Source organism: Poecilia reticulata, chromosome 3 (assembly GCF_904066995.2).
Source record: "Poecilia reticulata chromosome 3, P_reticulata-male-v2, whole genome shotgun sequence".
NCBI classification, from domain to species: domain Eukaryota; kingdom Metazoa; phylum Chordata; class Actinopteri; order Cyprinodontiformes; family Poeciliidae; genus Poecilia; species Poecilia reticulata.
Genome location: NC_088832.1, coordinates 20,181,298 through 20,203,598, shown reverse-complemented (window position 1 = coordinate 20,203,598; position 22,301 = coordinate 20,181,298). Strand labels below are relative to the sequence as shown.

The window sequence follows — 22,301 nt, the reverse complement described above, 5'->3', positions numbered from 1 at the left end:
TGAGACTCTATAAAAAATGGATCAGCACAAGCTCCCTCTTCAACACACTTTCTGTCTGCAGCAGATTAGAAAGAGAGGGAGCACTTAGAGGGAAATACTCTCTTCCTGGTGATCTGTAGTGGAGATGTAATCTTTACACTCGACACAGAGGTGAGTGTTTTACAGCACCAGACAAACCTTTCACTGCAGCAGCTTCTGGATTTATGTTGCATTTATTTATTCTCTCATTTGTATATTTCCGTAGAACAGTACCAGCCTCGTGAAACAAAACAAGAACATTATAAGAAAATAACCTGAAATAAACAAAAACAATGAGATGCCAACAGAACAGAGTTCCTCCTCTAAAACTACAGGGAACATATGTGATTGAGTTAAAGATACAAATGCATAATACACAAGATTCCTCACTTGCCATTTAAATCTCGATAAACAGCTGTACTTTGATGAAGAAAAGAAAAGTCAGCAGGTATTTTCTGTGCTTTCAGGCGCACTGTTTCTGGTCACACATGCACCAGGCTACATTGAGAGGTAGGAAGGAGGAAGCAGTGCAGGAAGACAGGAGGGTCCCGGGCAGGCAGGCAGCCGGGCAGGCAGGCAGGCGGGAGGCAGGGAGGCAGGCGAGCGGGTCACAGCGTGGAGTCCCGGCACAGGACGATCTCCATCTCAGTGCGGTACAGCTTCCCCCTGTCAGCCAGAGCCATGATGCTCTTTTTGTAGTCCACCAGCCCGGTTGAGTCCAAGTCCTGCCAGAAACGACACAGCCAGAGAGAATCACACCGTCTGAGGCTGCAGCTCCATCTCCCTGCTATATTTGGCCTTCAGGAAGAGGGATGGATGTGTCAATCAATAGGTGATGTATTCATTACCATTTTGTTCTTGTCACAGAGGTCCTTCAGCAGAGCATCCAGCTCCTGCTCATCAATGTAGCCGTTACCGTCCTGATCAGAGAGAGAAGAGGATAACGTCGGAAAAAGACTTTCCTTTCAGCTTCACGTATATAAAATCATCCCAAACCCGCTGCTGGAACATGGAGCATGTACAAACATGGACCTTATGTATGGAGAGTGAAAAGTGCCAAATTACAAGAGTTTACAGAGTTTGTAGTAAACACATTACAGCAATTTATTGGAGTTATTTTCACATTCTCAAAGAAAATATTGACCCAGAGTCATAGCAAACTTGGAAGAAGTTGTCTCGACTTCCTGTTTGAAGCAGCCAATCAGATGTCAGGGTCTACGGAGGCATTATCAGTCAACATCACACTACATCAGCACATCGCTGCGCATGTCGCCTGCAGAAAGCAACCATGAACACATTATTCCAATTATTTAAGGCTAATAAAATTATCTACAACTAGCAACCAGTGCAGATCACCTCTCTTTGCACGCAGCTTTGCGGTATCTGCAGATAGGTTTTATTTTTTAGTACAGCGTCTCTGCCTCATGTTCAGTCTGCTGCTACACTTCTGATTTGTGATGGCTTAGGTTACCACCTGCTACATTCATTTTTCTGATAATCATGACCAAAATTGGAAGAAATTATCCTTTTATTTGCCATTTGTGCACTAAATATGAATTCCATTTTTTTTTTATGAAAAATTTCAGTTGTAGGAAAATCCTATTTGTCTTATTTAGAGGAACTCAACGCATCTCATTGAGACCTGATCTTTACATGCAGAATTACTTAAATAATGTCCAACCACTGAAGTTTGGGGCATTTTTTTTCTTTTTCCCCCCCATTCACTGATGGCAACTTGGTGTCATAACTTATTTTGTCACGCTGTGATTACCAGTTGTAGTAGTTGTTGCAGTCATCCTCTGTGTTTACAAACAAATAATCCCTTAACATATACTGTAGCTCTCATAGAACGTCACACTTCGTCTCACTTCGTCGCACTTGTGAACTTTGTAACTGCCAGCTGTCTTGATAGGCAGTTTCTATGGAGTTGCTATGACAACAAAAACCAAAACCACAAGCTTAGAACTCACTCTCGCCTCGTCCCTGGCTTATAAATAATTTAATTGAGGCATATATAAGTAATTGTATATTAAATACATTACTTCTGTATTTATTTCTAGTTTTAAAAAATTTATGTTGCATTTAAATATTTATTTCATAAGTTATTTATTTATTGTGACTTGGCACTCTTCATCCTCAATACTTTTGGTGACATAACAAGTCTGATATTTTTAGCAGGGAATAACAGAGATAAAATTTGTTTTAAAACGTATTTATTGAGTAGTTAATGTTCAAATTTGACCACCACCTAGTAAAGGAATAATTACATACTCAGTTATTATTACTAATACAAATATTCTTTCTACATTTTGTTTTATTTTTGTAGGCAATTACTAATGCATTTAAGTAGTAGTAGTAGACATGAATTTACCCAATTGTCCATTTTATTATATTTAAGGATTTTAAGTCATGTAGATTATTATTAAGCCTGTCGCAATAAGCAGCTAATCAATTAAAATGAGCTCATTAATTTTCATTTTGGTCAATATTTTTTGAAGGGGATTTTTGTTTAGAGAGTTCATAATCCATTTTATTATAATAATTTTTATTGTGTGTGGTTTTTATTTCCTTTCAACTTGTTTTTGTTTGTTATGTTTTATTTTGGACATTTAAAATCTCTTCCAGTTGCAACATCAAGTGTTCTATACAAAATAAAAAAATCATTGAAGTAGCATTCCTATGCATTATTATATTAACTGAAAATAGATTCAAAACAACAATAATATCATTAATCGCAATCATTTCTGCCAGAGACAATTTATTGACCAACAAAATTTGTTATTGTGACATGCCTAAATATCATATATATAAACATTTTGTGATTTACTTGTTTTTTAATTGGAATTTGACCTCCATAGATGATTGCTAAAACTGAACATCTATTCAATCTATATGAAAGGATGCCTTAGTCTTAGAAATAGGTGAAATATGCCACTTTATGGCACAAAATATGCATAAATCAACTTTAAAAATGTGAAAATAGGACTGACAGCGACGTACTTTCATCAACATATACATTAGACTGAAATGAAGTTCCCTAGAGAATAAATCCATATGACCTGATCGTTTGTGTTTCCACAACCCCCATCATACAGCAACAAGCAGAGAGTGAACAGATGTCCGTTGTAAACATGTCTGATTGGCGATCAGCCTCCACAATCAACAAAGACTACAGATTTTTTTCAGTTATTACCGTCCGTATTCATGTTCAGAAACACGTTTTTCACCTTGTCATAGAAAGTGAAGAGAGAGTCAAACTCCTTGACGGTGAGTCTGATGCCCTGTAATGTCACACAAAGAAAGAAAAGGCAGAATAATTAGAAACCAATGCATATTTCTCGAGAGCGGTAAAAGCCCCAGATCTACCACAGATATTAATCCGTGCAGATTATGATAACTGGGACTAGAGTTGAGTTAATCCTCATCAGACTGACTAATCCTCTGTCAAGAGAAATTGTTGATCTGCTCTCACAGGCCAGCACATTTAAATGGGAACAAACAAGATGGTTGAAGGATCCAAATTCAAAGACACAAATGTGTTGGAGGTGCTCAGTTTAAATGATCCCTTCCAGTGATGCTTGATTAAAGGCTATATGGCCAGAGGAAATTACACAAGAAAAAGGTGAAAGTAAGTAGAAGCTGTGCTTCTCACATCAAAACCTAAACTAAGCATTTATTAGTTTTATGAAATGAACAGAGTTTAGAAAAATAAGGAAGCAGGATTGACAAAATCAGAAATTGCAATTAACTCTGAAGGTAAGCTTTATATTTATTAATATAATATGAGGCATTTCTTTATTTTCAATTATACTTTTCCACTAATGTTATTGCAAGCAAATGATGTTCACAATAAAATATTGATTTGTGTCTCTGTGATGTTACAGCAGGAGCTGACTGCTACTGCTTCCCAAAACAAAAATAGATTCAAAGTATCCGGATCTTCCGCCATTTTTACCATTTTCTATTCCTTTCCAGGATTAGCAGATTAATGTTTCAGCAATATCTGGAGAAAATTCTCCAGCTGCCGCTGATCCAGATGCTGCCGCTCACATTCTGACTAAAACCAGGAAGTTAGAGCACATCACACCAGTTTTACAGTCCCTACACTGACTCCCTGTAGCTCAGAGAATAGACTTTAAAAAAATACTGTTAGTTTATAAATCACTGAACGGTTTAGTACCACAACACATTGAAGATCTGCTGCTGTGGTACCAACCTTTCAGAACTCAGGTCTCCTGGTTCTCGTTCTGCTCTGCATCCCCAGAACCAGAACCAAACAAGGAGAAACAGCATTCAGCTTCTATGCACCACAAATCTGGAACAATCTTGGAGAAAACTGCAAAACTGCTGAAACATCGAGTTCCTTTAAATCTCGACTAAAAACCAAAAGTTAGAGTCGCCATTGAAGCATAATTGATTAAGAATTTAACGATGACACTTGACTAAATGTAATGTTTCGATTGTTGATTTTATGTTGCATGACTTTGGGATTTTTAGGCTTTTCATGATGTAAAGCACTTTGAAATGCCTTGTTGCTGAAATGTGTTGTACAAATAAAAGTTGATTGATTGATTGACTTTCTGTGGTCTCAGAGAGAAAACCTCCACATATAGGCAACTAGGACGATCCTGACCTGACGTCAACTTTTTACTTTCAACACAGAGCAGCTTCCTGACAGGCAGAGCTCCACCTGCACTAAATGACACCAGGATCAAACAAGTTGCCTGCTTGATGGATAATCTCCATTACCGTAATCTAAAAGATTAGTCTAGTGCATTCAGGGGAGCCAGTTCTTTACCACTCACTCTTTTACACCCATAAAAACTCACTGCCTCCATTTCGATAATTATTTGGCTCTGCATACACCGCTTAGGGCCAGCTACTCAAAGCAATTTAAATCAGACTAGCATGCAGCAAGGAGGGCTGAAGTCTTAACTCTTATTTCAGAAACACAGCGGTTAAAATCACAAAGTTAAAACCAGCGGATTACTGAGTTCTACATTCGCAACATGAAAGCTTGAAGGTGGTTTTCCACTTTGTGTTTCCACCTGGTTTAATCTCCAGTGGCCACTGTGAAGCAGGATTCGTGCCATGCATGAAATGCTGAGGTTGGACAAAATGTGCATGCAGCGTGGCCAAACAAACTGGCTGCGGCTTACTTAACCGGAACAACTGAAGACTGACATGGTGGCAGTAAAAGACAGAGATTTAAAAAGCATGCAGCTTTTGTCTGCTGCATGCTTTTCTGCGATTTATTCTCTACTTACCTTTAGGATGTCTTCACAGATATTTGAAACAATTTTCCTCAACTTATTTTCCGACTCATTAATTAGGTTTTAGTGCTGCCAGTGTGGCAGCAGGTGCCAAAAAGCTCTACACTTTAATCTATTTGTGTCTATAGTGTGATGTGCCTCTTGGCAAGGCTGAAAGCGTAAAGCAATGCCAATCTAAAAATGTGGGATCTTAAGAAGATGAGTAATAAGAATAAAGAAAAAAAGCTGAAGCCAAAATGGACAGAAAATAAACCAAAACGTGGATAAAGGCCTTCTGCATCCGGCTAGTGATTAAACATCTATGATTAAGGATTGTGGAGTTGTTTTGTTTTTATGACTTTTAGTTTAAAGGTAAACAAAAGAGACAACAGAAAACCAGCTAAAAGACATTGATAGTGATTTTAAAAATAAAACTATCTTTAAAAAAATAAAATCTTCTTTTCAATGATACAGAAATTTTTTTTATTTATAATCACTAATCCTTGAAGGAATGAAAATTGTACTTTTTAATTTCTTGGCATGTTAGAATCACAAACTTTAATATATTTAATTGGGATTTTATGAGACCAACCAACACAAATGACAAAATTGAAAAGTGAAAGAAAATTGTTTTCAAAATGTTTATAAGAAAAAATCTGAAAAGTGTGGCCTGCATTTGTTTTGTCCTTGGGTCAACACCGTCCCTGTCTTTAGGACTCTGGGCTGGACTTTGACTAGACCAGTGTTCTGCAAGCTTCACAAACCACAGAACCCTTTTTGCTCTCAGTTCAACTAAAATAAAACTTCAGGGCTGCAAATGTCTCATAAGCTTTTACAAGTTCTGCTGATACTTGTAAAAGCATAAAAGCACATAGTTTCCATCCTGCTGACCAGAAGAACATATTTAAAAAAAGGCTACTGATTGGATGAAATTGGATGCAATTATTAATAAAATACTGTTAAAACAGTTATTATATTTATTTATTAACATTAGTTGGTTCTGTAAATTGTTTAGCCAACGTTATTAAGAACCATCAGATTATGAACTCATAGTCTTTGCCATTTTAATGCATGAATGTGTTTTGATTTAAACTATTTTATTGTACCTCTGACTGTACGTTTTGAATCTCTGTCCTGCTGGAAGATGATATATAACAATATAATGTGATTAAATTACATATGTTTGAACTCCGTTTTCCACTTAACTGACCTCTGAAGGATTGGATTTAATTTAGAGGTATCAGAGTAAAAGATTACTAAATCCATATACCATATATCGGTGTTTGTGACTGTAATGTAACTAGACGTGAAAAGTTCAAGGGTTTTAAATAAATACTCTTGCGATGCGCTGTATTTCAAAGAGAAAGCACTTGAAAGTTGATGTTTTTTTGTTCTTTGACGGTGTAATCTCACCTGAAATTTGAGCAGGAAGTTCTCCTGGACCGGCAGAAGCCTGTAGTGAAAAACATAAACCACTCAGTGTTGATCTGAAGAGCAACTTTCAGAAAGAGAAGAAACCAAACCGAGAAGCGACGCTCACCTCGCCATCTCAGAGAGGCCCAGCTTACCGTCACCATTCAGGTCAAACATCCTCAGCTACAGAAAAATAAAATCAAAAGGGAATCAATCAGAGGAAGTTTAGGGGAAATATTGCAAACATTTATCATTTGTCCACTGAAGTGGTGTGTTCAGCTCACAGATGGCCGACTGACCCTGGTGGCAAAGGAAGCAACGTCTCAGCAGTGCAGGTGCACTATGTGCAGCAAATGTGATTAATATTTAAGCCTCCACATAACGCTTCATTATGCATATGACCAGCAGTTAGCTGTAAGTTGTGAATATGCCATCATTAAGGGGCAAAAGGTCAATGCAGATCTTAAGAAATGTCTTTTCAGACTTCAACTTGTGTGGCTGAATCTGAAACTTTGAGGTTTATCAGAATACAGCAGGATGATTGATGTACGTTTATGATTTTTTTTTTTAGATATTTTGTATTTTGAGAGGCCGGTAATGCTGGTTATTTAAACATTTTAGCTCTCACGATTGTCTGTGTGTACTCGTTGAGCTTCTTGTCATCGTAGTCTCTGTTGGCCTTCTTCAGCAGGTCCGACAGGAAACCCTGAGATGAGGAAGAAACCAACGATGAGAGGACTTTAAACGCTTTCATCTGATGGCAATAATGGTGGAAATCAGAGGAAATTAAATGAAGGAAGTACTCTTTATTTTGTTTTTTACATAAAGGAACAGGAGTGTGAAATATCTATTAGCATTTACACCAACAGAATGACAACAAGGCTAGTCAGCGTTGTTGTCATCTAGATGAGAGAACGCATCATTGCCATGAATTTCTAGATAAATCTGCCCATATCTACAGAACTTTGAGTTTAGTTAATCAGTTTTTCATTATTAGCTTTTTCCATTTTGATTATCTTCTGTGGTTGATCAGATTTATTCGCTGATCCTGATTCTTTTACCGTGTATTTATTCTGTGTGTAAAAGTCGTTTTCCCTCAGTGTTGCTCCTCATGCAGCTGCAGTGCATTCATTTAATTACTGTCACCTGTTTCAGGCTCTACTAATCATTCTCACTGCATTTACTGCCCAAATCTGAGTCATTTAAATCCAATTTTCTCTGCACTCATTTATAGATCATTTTTAGATCAACATATTTGCATGTGCATTCTTGTTATTTATTCCTTTATTTATTTATATTCGGTCATATTGAATTACTTCAGTCACTCTTAGGTATATATACAGCTCTGGAAAAACATTAAGAGATCACTTAAAATGATCAGTTTCTCTGATTTTACTTTTTGTAGGTATATGTTTGAGTAACATGAACATTGTTCTATCATTCTATGAACTACTGACAACATGTCTCTGAAATTTCAAGCAACAATTTAGTATTTCTTAGCAGAAAATGAGAAATTATCAAAATAACTAAAACGATGCAGTGCTTTCAGACCTCAAATAATCAAAGAAAAGAAGTTCATATTAATTTAGAAACAACAATATTAATGTTTTAACTCAGGAAGAGTTAAAAATCAATATTTGGTGGAAAAACCAGGTTTTCAGTGGGTTCAGTGCAGTGGACTTTACAGAGCTGTATATATTTTATAAGCTTTTATCCCTTATGATTATATTTACATTATTAATATTCAACATCTTAACAGGACCAGCTTGTCAATGAATAAGCAATTTTCCCTTGGGCATCAATAAAGTATATTCTATTCTAAACGAAATAGAATGTTGGATCCTCCTGTTCCCTCCATTCTTTGCTTTGTAATTCAATATTCTTTTACTTTTGCAAACCACATAAAGACATTTCTACCTGTTTGCCTTTCAATTAATAAGACTTAACCACAATGGGCTCTATGTACACTCACTGCACAAGACTCCACTGCTGAAGAAAGAGTGTTTTTAAGGTTTGCTTCAGAAGATTTGGACAAGCCTGCCAAAGCCCGGACTAATATTCTGAACTCTTTGCTGTCATTGCACACAATGCGTTTTGCTTTTGCTCTCGTGGGAACGTCTCGTTGCTGGGTGACTTAAAACATATGGAATTGGCAGACTTTATATAATTACAGTATGCTGTAAATATACTGGAAAATATTGTGGGGACTTTGAGTGGTTTTTTATCTAACGAATGCACAAAGCGCTCCGAATGCTGTATTAGACGCCTGTTGTGTTACCTTCAGCTCGTTGGACTCGATGTATCCGCTACGATCAGTGTCATATCTCCGCCAAGCCTGCAGGAGAAGATTTCATGTTTTTAGAGAACATCTCAGTAACAACTAAAAAAACACAAACATCTGTTCAAACTGGAGTATAGCCAAACACACGCATTGCCTGACTTTGTGTTAATATAGAATTTGTCAAAAGATGGACACCTAAAACGCTTGCAGCGCTCTCTGACTTCCTCCCCTCCACAGAAAGCTGCAAAACATCCATAATGTATGGCTTTTCTGAGAATAGCTTTAATACACGGAACAGCCTGAACATCCCACCATAAAATCCTCCTAAAAGGAAATAAGTGAAGTGTGTACACGTGTGTGTGTGTTTTGTGGAGTGTATGTTCAGTCACAGTGCAGCTTATGTTTGATGGCTCTCCGTTTTTCCTCAGATTACTTTAACATCAAACATACAGCATGAGGAAAAAAAAGCAAAGTCGACAAAAAATGCTGCATTTTCATCAGCGTAAACGCTGAAATACTTATTTTGAATTAAGCAAAATAATACTTTTAGCAGAGGGTTTTAAATATTAAACATTTGAGAATGTTTGACCCAGAAAACAACCGTCCAGATGAATGTTGTGGCAGTCCTTCCTGAAATGCCACAACATTAAAACAGACACCCCAATTTGGCATGGAAACTGGAGGAAACATGAGGCAGCTGAACGTGCGTCCCACAGGACAGACTGTCAAGGCGAAGCTCGCTGGAGGCGCTTGTGAGGAAATTTCACAGTTCAGTAAGGTTTATCAGATATTCAGTGAACAAACTCAGAAAACAGAAGACCTCAAATGAGAACAAACGTGGCTAATTTTTACAGTCACTGAACTGGAGGGCGTACCATGGAAAGGTTGACTGAGCACATCTACTGTAAGGAGTTGCGTGGGAACGGTTTTCAACATTCAAGGCGAGGGACACGGATGTGAATATGTACCGACTTACATCCATGAATTCAGCACTGGATCTCACAAACTCTCTGAAACAGATCAGGAAGTTCTCCTCCGTCGGCAGAATCTGGACCAGCTGCCCAAGAAGAAATTGACATGTTTACTTAAAAAGCTACAGTTTGCTGGGCTGATGAAAAGACTTAAAAACAGAAAACAGTAGTAAATAAGCTGGTCTCACTTCAGACATCTCAATTCTACCATCAGAATTCTTGTCAAAGTTTGCCATGAACTCCTTCAACTTCTCCTTGAACAAAGCATGTGAGGGATCCTGCAGAGACATGAAAACGTTTTTCAGTTTGCTCATATTTTTGGCTTTGCATGTATGAAACCAAACTTCATTGCAAATAATAAATGTATGCATCTTAAATTTAAATTTCCATACATTGTACAAACTTTTTTTATTTTTTGGCTGTTTCACATTAATCAGATGAAACTTCTTCTGTTTTAGGTCAGTTATACTTATCAAAATTATTTATATTTGCTAACTACCAGAATAATGAGGGTTTTTTTTTTTTTTTTTACAGTTTTATTAATTTCATTAGGTAAAACAATGAAAACGCTAAGATTACTATCTCTCTAAACAATCTAATGATGTTATTGCTATGTTTTTATTTCCATCCATCCATTTTCTGTACATCCTTATCGCTAATGGGGTTGGGCCTATATTTTATTTAAGATATTATAAATCAAAAATATAATTGTTAGAAATGGGTACATAACAAAGGCAAAAAATAATAATACAAAAGAAAAGAAGGAAAAATAGAAAAGGAGCCCAGAGTAGTACTTGGGTATTTGTAGTGTTTGTAGATAAGATAGAGGAAAAAAGAACATAACTTTAAAATAACATTACTACAACTAAAAAAAAAAGAAAAAGAAGAATAAAACAACAACAATATTAGTGATAATAAACTGAAGCTGTGTGTTTTCAGGTAGAACATTGAAAACACCAACTATCTCTTTAAACAAGTTGATGTTGATGCTGCTACTGTAGATTAACATGTTTTATTGTGAAATCTGGGCATCAACCCGGGAACCAAAGCACTAGGCCTTGTGAAAATGCTGACTGAAGCTGGTAAAACAGCCTCTGCACTAACACAGCCAATCAGACAGGAAGAACCCATTTCTCCAAAAGCAACATATAAAATCAAAAAAATTTTTCTCTGCAGTTCACGTGGGGGCAAAAACCCTAATTTTCAGAAATATATTCTGTGTGATGTTACAACAAAATACTGAGAGAAGCTTCAAGAAGAATGGGCAAACTATCTGACCCAACCTACACAATTCAAAATGCAATAAACTTCTGACATAAAGCAGAGTTTAAAAAGTACATTTTCATTCTGGTTAGCAAATAATAATAACTGATGCAATAGGTGTGACATTGACACTACATTAGTTTCACCTGCAGAGCGTTAGCGTTTACTAAGCAGGACTGTGACAGATGAGGAAAACACCCACCACACCGGCTCCTCGCCTCGCAGTCTCCAGCTCTGTGAAGAAGCTCTCCAGCTCCTTCCCCTCTATGTAGCCGTTTCCTTCAGAGCACCAGAGGAGCGAAATTAGTTTGGCACAAATGACGTCATGAAGCTTTTAAGTCACTTTAAGCTTTGTTGACTGTTCAGAAGTTTGATTAAAGTTTAATAACCACTGAGGGTCTTTAAGTTTTGAAGCTGTTGCCAAACCTTGAGTACTGGTCCAGCCTCAAGTCCTTTGCGATTAAACAGAAATAATCAGTTTAGAAACTAATTTGGAGTACACTCCTAGTTAAAGCTGTGCTTAATTCATTATTTCTGACATTTGATTAGTTTGGATGCCCAAGTAATGCCTAAAGTGAATCCCAGAGCTCCACAACTGCAGAAAAAAAAGGTTACCATACATCTAAACAATCTTAAATTATTGAAAATTGAGTTTTGTTAACTGATAATAACAAGGTCGAATGGATAAAATATCCTAGTTTACATATCCATATCCAGCTGTAAAGTGGATTTATCCGTATGTGAGCTCCAGCTGGGACAAACAAACTCCACCAGAGTGAAGTGGCATCGGAGTGTAAGCAGAATAATGAGCATCTTCTTGCCTAAAAGGGCAATCAGACCGATGCTTACTGGAGCGTCCTGTCCCTCACTCTGCATTGTACCACTTACAATGCTGACATTTTAGAAAATAATTTAGTTTGCCTTGAGGTCACAGGTTATACAGGACGTCCTGTTGTCATTTTTAATCATTAGAGCGAGTCCCACCTGTCACCAGTCTAAACATGGGAGAGGGGATTTATGCAATTCAATATTTAACAGGAGACGCAGATTAACTGTGGTCCCAATTCAAAGGAAAACATAAACGTACTGAACTAAATGCAGTGATGTGTCCCATGAGTTATTCATCTTTTAATCTCTTATCCACTCGTTTCTTTTTTTTATCGTTTCTACCCCCTTCCTCCCAGCTCCGTTTGCGCGGTACATCTGATTGGTGCCACCGGCTGTGCGCATGTGAACTGGTGTTTCAGACAAACCAGAGCAGAAACTAAAGAAACAGCACAGAAAACACACCAAAGATGAACCAACATTTATGTATACTGCTGGTTTTTAATCCAGTATCATGTTTTTCATGTCATTAACAGCAACAAAGAGGACACTGGGAAATATTTCCTAAATCAAGAACTTATTTTAAAAAATACAATTACTGCGTAACAATATTTTTACTTTTTTAGTTATTTCTGTGTTAACCTGCTAATATCAACATAATGGAACTACAGGTCAGTACAGAAATAACAACATATCAAAAGAGTACTCTGTGTTGAATAAAATGACTCTTTGGGTTATTTTCACAACAAAGCTGCTCTGTTCGGTTTATATTCTCTGCAAACCTTTTGGTTTAATATAAAATTATTTTTAGTGACCACAATAACCAGTATTATGACCACTAAGAGCTAATAAAATCATACTTCTAGATCTATGGCATCACCTGAAAAACAAAATGGCTCCAGTACAGTAGAAGGTTCTGGGTTGGAATATGAAGCACCCTATTCATTTATAGGCAGCTCCTGATGAGGATGTGTAAAAAGCTGTGGATCATCTATGTCCACAGATGTAAATCGCAAAAATAAATAAATAAATACATACGGTTGTTCATAGTATCAGCATCATAAGTGCCAGTAGGTTTGGCTCCAGCAGAAAGCAGTTATTTTCCAACACAGCGTTTTCAGTAATTGGAGATACTACAATAAAACATTCGACTTTTTTTTTTAAAGCTACTTATCTTATCTGCTTATCTCATCTCTCATAAGTACAAATACTGGTGGAGTTATAAATAATGGCAAAATGTTAGATTTTTCAGCAAGAATTTATTTTTCTCTTTAAAGGTGAGCCATTATGTTTCCTTGAACAGGTTAGGCTAGGTCTACAACATGTTCAATACATTATTTTGTTTTTTTTACAAAATCATTTCCAGATAACAAGAGTTCAGTCTTGTCAGTTCTGCCTATTTAGAGGTTGTTTTAGGGCCTCTTGTCACGTTAAATCCAAATCAGTTGCTGCTGGTCACATTGCTGTTTACATTCGCATGTCTAAATGGCTGCAAACAGATCCGCAATCATACAGCTATACATCTTTGAAAAGCAGAAGTGGTGCCTCCTGTGCGACCAACGAGAATGCAGCTAGTAGTTTCTGGATGGCAAGTCAACAAACAAAACTTTTGTCTTTTCCAGCAGCCATTGTACAATGTATAGAGTGGAAAAAAACAGCTGGTTAAAAGCGATGGAACTCTACTTGGGTTACTAGGTGACAGGTGGGGCTTTGCTGGGGTTGCTAGGTAACGGTGCAGTCCCCATTGATGGGAATTAATCAAGAGGTTTTTGAAACGGTTCATATTCTAAAAAACATTAAATAATTGATGCAAATGGAAGCATAAAAATGTACAAAAAGTGAATTTCGCAGAATTTAAGATTCTGTTTATCTCAAAATAAATAAACACTTTTGATTTGTCCTTGGTTGTATTTCTATATGTTTGAAAACGAACCAATTATCTGTGATAAATCGGATAATCATTTATGTTTATCCAGAATCCCAGAGAAATAGCTGTGTTCTCAGCTCATTGGCGGTTTGTGCCAGAGTTTAGTTGGGATCTAAATCTCAGCTGTCACATGGAGTGCACCACTGCACACTGAGCAGATGAAGTCCCTTTCCCCTCCATAACATTTTCAAACCCAGCTCAACTCCTGATTGCTCAACGGCACCGCGGGACCATGTCAGCTGTCCAGCACATAATGGCAGAAAATGACATAAAGGCTCATGTGACAGACTGAGTGTTTCATTGCTGCATGAAATAATTCCGCAGGATTTGTTTCAGCTGTTAAGACTCAACTCATTTGTGAGATTGAAATATGTTTCAGATTTTGAGAGATTCACTTTAAAGGTCAAGTATCACTTTGAACTTCTTTTCTTTTGTTCATTCACTGACATACCCTTTAAATTTCCACAGCGTAAACATCGGTGAATTTATGCCGAATGCTCTGATGTTTATCTATGACTTTAACCCTCCAACTATGAACAAAATGTCTCCAAATAAGCGGGTTAAATTCCTGTTCAGGTTTTAACATCACGGATGGACACAGCTGTAAGTGTTCTCAGGACGGATCCATTAGGATCTGATTATCCTAGGAGTTCAGAGACGCCATGGTCAGAGACACCATGGTTCAGAGACACCATGGTTCAGAGACACCATGGTCAGAGAAACCATGGTCAGAGACACCATGGTCAGAGACACCATGGTCAGAGAAACCATGGTCAGAGAAACCATGGTCAGAGACATCATTGTTAGAGACACCGTGGTTAGAGACACCGTGGTCAGAGACACCGTGGTCAGAGACACCATGGTCAGAGAAACCATGGTCAGAGACACCATGGTCAGAGACACCATTGTCAGAGAAACCATGGTCAGAGACATCATTGTTAGAGACACCATGGTCAGAGACACCATGGTTGGAGACACCATGGTTAGAGACACCATGGTTAGAGACACCGTGGTCAGAGACACCGTGGTCAGAGACACCATGGTCAGAGACACCATGGTAAGAGACATCATGGTCAGAGACATCATGGTCAGAGACACCAAGGTTAGAGACACCGTAGTCAGAGACACCATGGTCAGAGACACCAAGGTCAGAGACACCATGGTCAGAGACACCATGGTTAGAGACACCATGGTCAGAGACACCAAGGTCATAGACACCATGGTTAGAGACACCGTGGTCAGAGACACCAAGGTCATAGACACCATGGTTAGAGACACCATGGTCAGAGACACCAAGGTCATAGACACCATGGTTAGAGACACCATGGTTAGAGACACCATGGTCAGAGACACCAAGGTCATAGACACCATGGTTAGAGACACCGTGGTTAGAGACACCATGGTCAGAGACACCAAGGTCATAGACACCATGGTTAGAGACACCGTGGTTAGAGACACCATGGTTAGAGACACCATGGTTAGAGACACCGTAGTCAGAGACACCATGATTAGAGACACTGTAGTTAACCAGTGGAACACAGATCCAAACCAGCAAACACCATGGTGAAAGAAATCCATCCATCCATCCATCCATCCATCCATCCATCCATCCATCCATCCATCCATCCATCACTAGGCCCATCCAACCACTATTTCATCCATCCATCATCCATTTATTCTTTCCAACATTTTGTCTATCCATTCATAAAACCATCCAACCATAAATCAGTCCGTCCCTCCCTCCCTCCCTCCCTACCTACCTACCTACATACCTACATACATACATACATACATACATGCATACATGCATGCACCCACGCACGCACGCACACACACACACACACACACACACACACACACACACACACACACACACACACACACACACACACACACACACACACACACACACACACACACACACACACACACATACATACATACATACATACATACATACATACATACATACATACATATGTGCAGTAATCCTGACTGTTGTCCGTCCTTTTCTTAAAATATGCACAATAATCAAGACAAACCAGTCTGAATACTGGGATAAACCAGAACGTAAGCAGTGCTTTATGGTGGCAATGTGGAATATGTACTTCAGTGCCATCAGGCTATGTCATTTGATGAGCAAAATCTCTTGAGCTTATATGGACCAGTTTAAAAAGGGTTTAACGGTAAAGGTCACGGGATCTTCTCAATGGCATCCAGAATAATCCTTACTGAAGTTGCTACATAGAAATCGGTTAAGCTGGAATGACTTACAGAGGCAGAGAGAAACAATGGTGGAGCTCTGCAGCCACTCAGGTGAATAAATACGCTGCATGTAGTCAAGAAAGAAGGACATCCACAAAACAACAAACGCATCACTTTGTATGAGAATTTCTCATTTTGCATTTAGATTTTTGGTTTAATTTCTGAATCAAGTCCATTGATTTGATGGTTTGACTGGATTTATCCGTATCCGGCTTTATTGTCATAATCGGAGATGCTTCCAAAACCATTTCAATGGGTCATCCGGTCTTAGTGTCCAACACAAAGCTAAGACAGAACAACAGGGTGTTGATTCGTATGTTGTAAATTACATCTGTAAAAAAAGAAAATCTTAATCCTCACTCGGACTTCATAAAATAAACCTGATAGGTCGTAAATCGATGTTTTCAACATAAATCAGTTGATTTGATGTTAGAATATGCTTTTCAGGCCTAGAGAAATCTAGTGCACATTCTTTTAAAAAATACATCTTCAGATTTATGACTTTAACTAGTTAATATGTCACCTTTATTACTGATGGGTAGAGCCAGGAGTGAAGGCAGAAAATCAAAACCAGGCACCAAGACAAAACATAAAGCATATAAATAAATAAATAAAGCTGCATTATCAATAAATATATAGAGTTCTCCTCTAAGAATGCATGCATAAAAAGAGTATGCATATATTTATTTTCCTGTTTGTAAAGGCTTGAATAAATTGGATAGTTGTGTTCTTGTGTTTGTGAATTTAATACAGCAAAAACCAAACCTGCATCTTTGTACTGTTCACTCATAGTGATCTTCTACTGTAAATTAAAAGCTAATGGCTTTCCCTGTTTTCATACGTACTTATATTATTAAAAGTACAACCTGCACCAGTTCAAAGCCAGTAAGCTCCCAGGTTCAAAAAGCTTCGACCGCTAAGATAAAAAAACTGTTTCACTCTTACGTCCTCCCAACTTCTCTGCCTCTATTTCTCTTTCTGTCCTCCTCCTGCATCCTTTTCTCTCCATCTTTCAGCATGTATCCAACCCTTCAGCTCGTCCCTCCATCATCTTTATTCCACTTTCCATTTGTCTTGCACCTTGTTTTTTTTTTTACTTGTACTGTATTATCTTTTAAACTTTTAAATAAATGCAGTAACAAAGCGATTACCCAACGAGAACCTCATAAAAATACGTTGCATGATTCATATGCATGCTACATTGCATCAACTTCAAACTTACTTAAATTAATACTGCATCTCATTCTGTTTTTTAATCTATTAGTAATGTTGCCTTTTAAAGATAGTAATTTAAAAAAAAACATTCACTATATAAATCAATACGAATCAAATATATCCTAATTGCTGTAATTGATTGGCAGCTGCCTTCACTGACCGTCTGTGTCAAAATGTTTCCAGATGTCGATGAACTGCGCCGCGGTGAGCTCGGCCAGGTGCAAGTGGGGCAGCTGCTCCGCCTGAGTTGCCATCTCTGCGGGTTCTCCCTCCTTTGGGTGGTCTGTGGTACTTGGAGGTAAACTTTTCCCGGTGCAGAGCTCCTCAGATTTGTGAGCGGCTCCTCCTCAGCCCGAGCTTTTTAAACCACCCGTTGGCGGAGCGCGCTTCTCCTGCCCGCCACACGGGGGCGCAGCAGCCAAGACGGCGAGGGAGAGGACAGGAGGCGGCAAAATGCGCTCCCATAGAGTTCTTTTTTAATACGTCAACCTATCGTGGTGCTCCTTTTAAATGAAAATTAGATTAAGCATTTTAATGTGCAGAGGGTCGAAAATGATCAACCCTGACATTCCTAATCCCTCATCTATGAATCTGAAACTTAAAATTAATGAAATGTTATGACTCAGTGGAATATTCTGCAAGTTATGTTTGAAATACTTAACTACGACATTAAGGCTATTGTAAAGAGAAAAAAAATGAGTATATTTGCGAGGAAAAAAACGTTAAATTTTTGACTCAGCAATTTACAAGTCTTTGCTAAAGATTACGTTCAAAATTTCTGGCTTTGTTTTTTAACTAATTTTCAACTTTTTGAAATCAGAAACTTCATTTCTAGAAAATTTCTGAGTTCAATCTCAAAATTTCTGTTTTTTTTGTTGTTGTTTGTTTTGGTTTGTTTATAGCAATTTGTTTTACTTTTGGAGCTCGGAAATGTCCTGCTTTTTTCTAGAAAATTTCTGAAATTAGTCTAAAAATGTCCGAGATATATTTTTTTTTTCTTGTAAATATTTTACATGTTAATTTTAAACTCTAAATGAATGAAGTAGATAAATTACACATCTCTTATTTTAGGGAACATCTGCAGGAGGAAAAGTTTTGAATAGAAAGTTTATTGATGTGCATGGCATGCTCCTGTTGGAGCTGCAAATCATCATAAATCACTCCCGCTGAGTTGGAGTACATATGAGATATATAACCCTCCCTCCATTCTTTCATTGTGCTTTTATCTTCTTCCTCTCTCCACTCTCAGTCTTATCTCAGCCTCAAACTACTGCCAAAAGCCAGTAGCTTCTGAATGGCCTCAAAATCAGCTAATCTTTTCTTGTCGTTTTTTCTGGATCATTTTTTCCTTGTCTAATCTTTCCAGTTTCCAGAGCTGCTTCCCTCTCTGTTGTTCGGAGCGCACCAGGCGAAGATGGATGCTGCGAAGGAGGGAGGAGGCAATAAGAGGGAGGAGATGATACATGTCTGCAGAGCTTTGCATCGCTGATCAGAGAGGCGTGGAAATAAACTAGAGGAAGGAGTTCAAGACAGCAATTGGCCACGTAAAACCCAGCAATGTAATCTAATTCTGTAGTCTACAGATTTCTTATGTTTTGGGGGAGTTTTGCCACACATAATAGTATCAGATAATTAAAGGTGCAGCATAGATTTAATAAAAAAATATGTTTTTTTACGTATGTTATGACAGATTGTTGTGAGACAGAAGATCTGTTAAAAGATTAAACTCTTCCCTTTGTTGCTACTGATACCTGCACTACTCCCAACCAAAAACAATCAGAGCCAGGAGGAGGGTTTTAGCGCTGTCAATTAGTCTTATGTACTCGCTGCTTAATGCGCTAATGGTTCAGAAACAACTTACCATTCCAGAAAAACTGCCCATGTACATACTACATAACCTGAGCATTCTCAACAGGCTAGCTTCAGCGTACCAGAGAGGAAAGTGGGAGGGTGGGATGTGCAGCGCCACACAGAGTGGTGATTGACAGCGCTAAGACCCTCCTCTTGGCTCTGATTGGCTGTTTCTAGTTAGCTCTGGGAGCACTGGATGAAGGCAGAAGAGCTAGACTTTTTCACGAATTTGTCCTTCCTATCATGACATAGTGACAGTTTCAACAAATATGTAAAAAAAAATAAAAATTTTTATAGAAGTCACATACTGCCAATTTAAACACATTTTGAAATCAGACAAAGATAAAATGTGATTAAATATCAAAAGCAGGTTAGGACAGCTTTGGATAAGCATGCTGTTTCGAAATAGAGAAAAGTTATAAAAAGTAATGTGTGAATAAGTATTCCCCTGTTAGCCATCCTTACTGCTGTGATAAAGATAACTTACCTGCTTTGTAAGTTATTTTACAAAGTATGTAACACTAATGGGAACTTGGTATTATAAGAATTTGTTATTATATTTATAAGATATAATAATATCCTTCAGGACTTTCTTGTAGAGTAGATTGTGGTTTGACAAAGTGAAGCTTTTGCTCCGACTTTCACTCAAGTTCTCAGGATGGATGGATGATTTCTGAGCTGCTGATGACAAGAAGAGAAAGTCAAAACTCTTATTGAACCTGTCAGATGAACAACTGAACAACCTGAATGTGAGCATGAATATTTAACCTCTTAAGAAGCAATAAAAAAAAAACATACCAGTTCAAATATCAAGTCAATTTCCATATTATGAATTTCAATTCGGTCTGATGTTAGCTTTGCATGTCAGACGCGCTTTTCATGTAGATTATAGATAATCGTGCAATCCAGCTAATGGTGTGTTACCAACTTCATGAAATTTAGATTTGCTAAAGTGGCATAACGCTCATATTCAACCAGCAGAGTGGAAATCAGGTGATGAAATGTTGCAGACGCACAGGAGTTTAAGAAGCTTTTAGCTTGACTGAGATTTAATTCTGCTAATGTAGCAATAATGCAGCTTCTTTGGTTTCTGTGTAGAATAATTCAGGGGTCAGGTGTACAAATCCTGTTGGGTTTGCATATAAAAATAACAGATTTGTGCTCAAAGTAATTAAACAACATCCTATGCATACTTAGCAATACAGATATAAAATGGTTTATGCTAGTGACAGCAGGTAATGCATTTTAATAATTATAAGCATTACTTGCATTGTCCGATATTATATATCTGTGTACATCCAGCTCAGAGATTTTATGCAGGATCATTTCAAACCCATTCACTCTTTCAAAATGAACTGATGAACAGCAGTTTACATCATTCCAAACTTTAGATCGTGTGCATAATAATCTGGAGCAACTGGACAGGAAAAACTGTGCTGAAATGCTCTAAATTTAGTTTCTGCAGATTAATTTGATTAATCTGGCCAATTGATTTATTACATTTGAGCCAGATTAGATTAACTAAGTAACTAAGATGGCAGCTGGTGATTAGGGTTCAAATCATCAACTTGGAAGCAGTGCATGTTTTTATGAGCATTTTTACAATTTATTTATGTTCAAATAACAAAAACACACATCACTGGGGGTATTATTATTCACATAATCCTACCTAAACTCAGTCTACTGTAAGAGAAATCCAAGATAGGGAAGTTTCATGCATCTTTGTGAGGTTCATATAACAAGACAATGGTGTGTGAGAAAATGTGGGGGAAGTAACATATTTTATTCAACATGTATGTTCTCTAAATAACATGGACGCATTGAACACAGCTGTACAGCGGCTTTTTCTTGACGAAATCTGGCCTCTGGCATTCCAAAAAACCTCAGCTGCTGAATAAATATGAGCAACCGCAGCTAGCGAGAAGCAAAGACACAAAGCAACATTTTTAGCGGCTAGTTTAGTACCTGATGAGCCCCTCACTGACCTCCAGCAGGATAAATAATCTGTGGCTAATTCTTCTCTCTAATCAAACAAAACTATGCAAAGCTTTCTGGCTCTTTAATTATACTCAACAGGGATTAAAGAGAATAGAGTTGTGAGCAGCGGAGAAGAATAAATGACAAGACAAACTGCTTAAAGTTGTCATTGATGAAGCTCGGTTCAGTAAATGACAGGAAACTGGGAGATGAGATCCAAACAGTTCAGACTCAGAGAGGGAAAGAAATACTTTCAGATGGTGAAAGCTTTATTTCAAACCATTTGTTTGCAGTTTGCTGCAACCAAAACAAAGCAAATGTGGAAGAAGGAGCTCTGCTCTCTGAAACTAAATTATTGATCTTAGCACGCTAGTATCGATCATATTCGAAGAACATCCTTTAAGCAAACCTCCAACAAGCTTTTTATTTATTTATTTTTTTATCATGCAGCCAATCTGGATTATCAGTAGAAATATACTACGGGAACAATTCTTCACACCAAACTCCTCTTCACTTGATGCAAAGCCGCTGCCTCTAAAACTGCATAATCACGCGCTCCAGAGAACAATAAAAACTTACTGTTGCTCAGAATGAATGTCAGAGTGGGATTATCTGGGTGGAAGTGTGCTTGTGTATTAAACCTCTGCCACATTTTTGCTCTTGTGTTAATGTGGCTGAGCAGCAGTCAGAGTGGGAGTGTACACTTTTTGTAAATTAGAGTGACACTGCGCCGCATTGCAATAATCATCTGTTTTCATCGGCTCCAGCCTGAGTGACTGCATCTTAATCACCAGAGATAAAAACTGCAGCAGCAGCCAAACAATGAAAACTCTGTGCTAAAAACAGATAAGGCAGAATCCAGCTTGTGGACTGTTTGGCAGATTGTGCTGGGATTTTCTTCGGCACGACGCGACAGGAGATAAACACCTTGCAGTGACAATAAACTGCATCATCATTCCCTGCAAGCCGTGTGTGCAGACAACAAATACACGGCTCGCCACCATCAAACAGTGGGACACAGGAGCTAAAATTACATAAAGCGC

The 22,301-nt window shown here is 37.9% G+C and overlaps 1 protein-coding gene across 1 annotated transcript; it reads right to left on the bottom strand.

Annotated features, from left to right (window-relative positions):
- Nucleotides 1-193: 193 nt before the first annotated feature.
- On the bottom strand, nucleotides 194-17,847 carry LOC103462554 (calretinin-like). Its single transcript, XM_008405428.3, has 11 exons — nucleotides 17,591-17,847; nucleotides 11,401-11,477; nucleotides 10,124-10,213; nucleotides 9,941-10,021; nucleotides 8,962-9,018; nucleotides 7,312-7,389; nucleotides 6,811-6,866; nucleotides 6,684-6,723; nucleotides 3,246-3,299; nucleotides 867-938; nucleotides 194-743 (listed from the first exon to the last, which is right to left on the bottom strand). Exons 1-11 carry the CDS (start codon nucleotides 17,682-17,684, stop codon nucleotides 627-629), a joined length of 816 nt encoding a protein of 271 aa, XP_008403650.1. The 5' UTR covers nucleotides 17,685-17,847; the 3' UTR covers nucleotides 194-626.
- Between the last annotated feature and the right edge of the window lie 4,454 nt (nucleotides 17,848-22,301).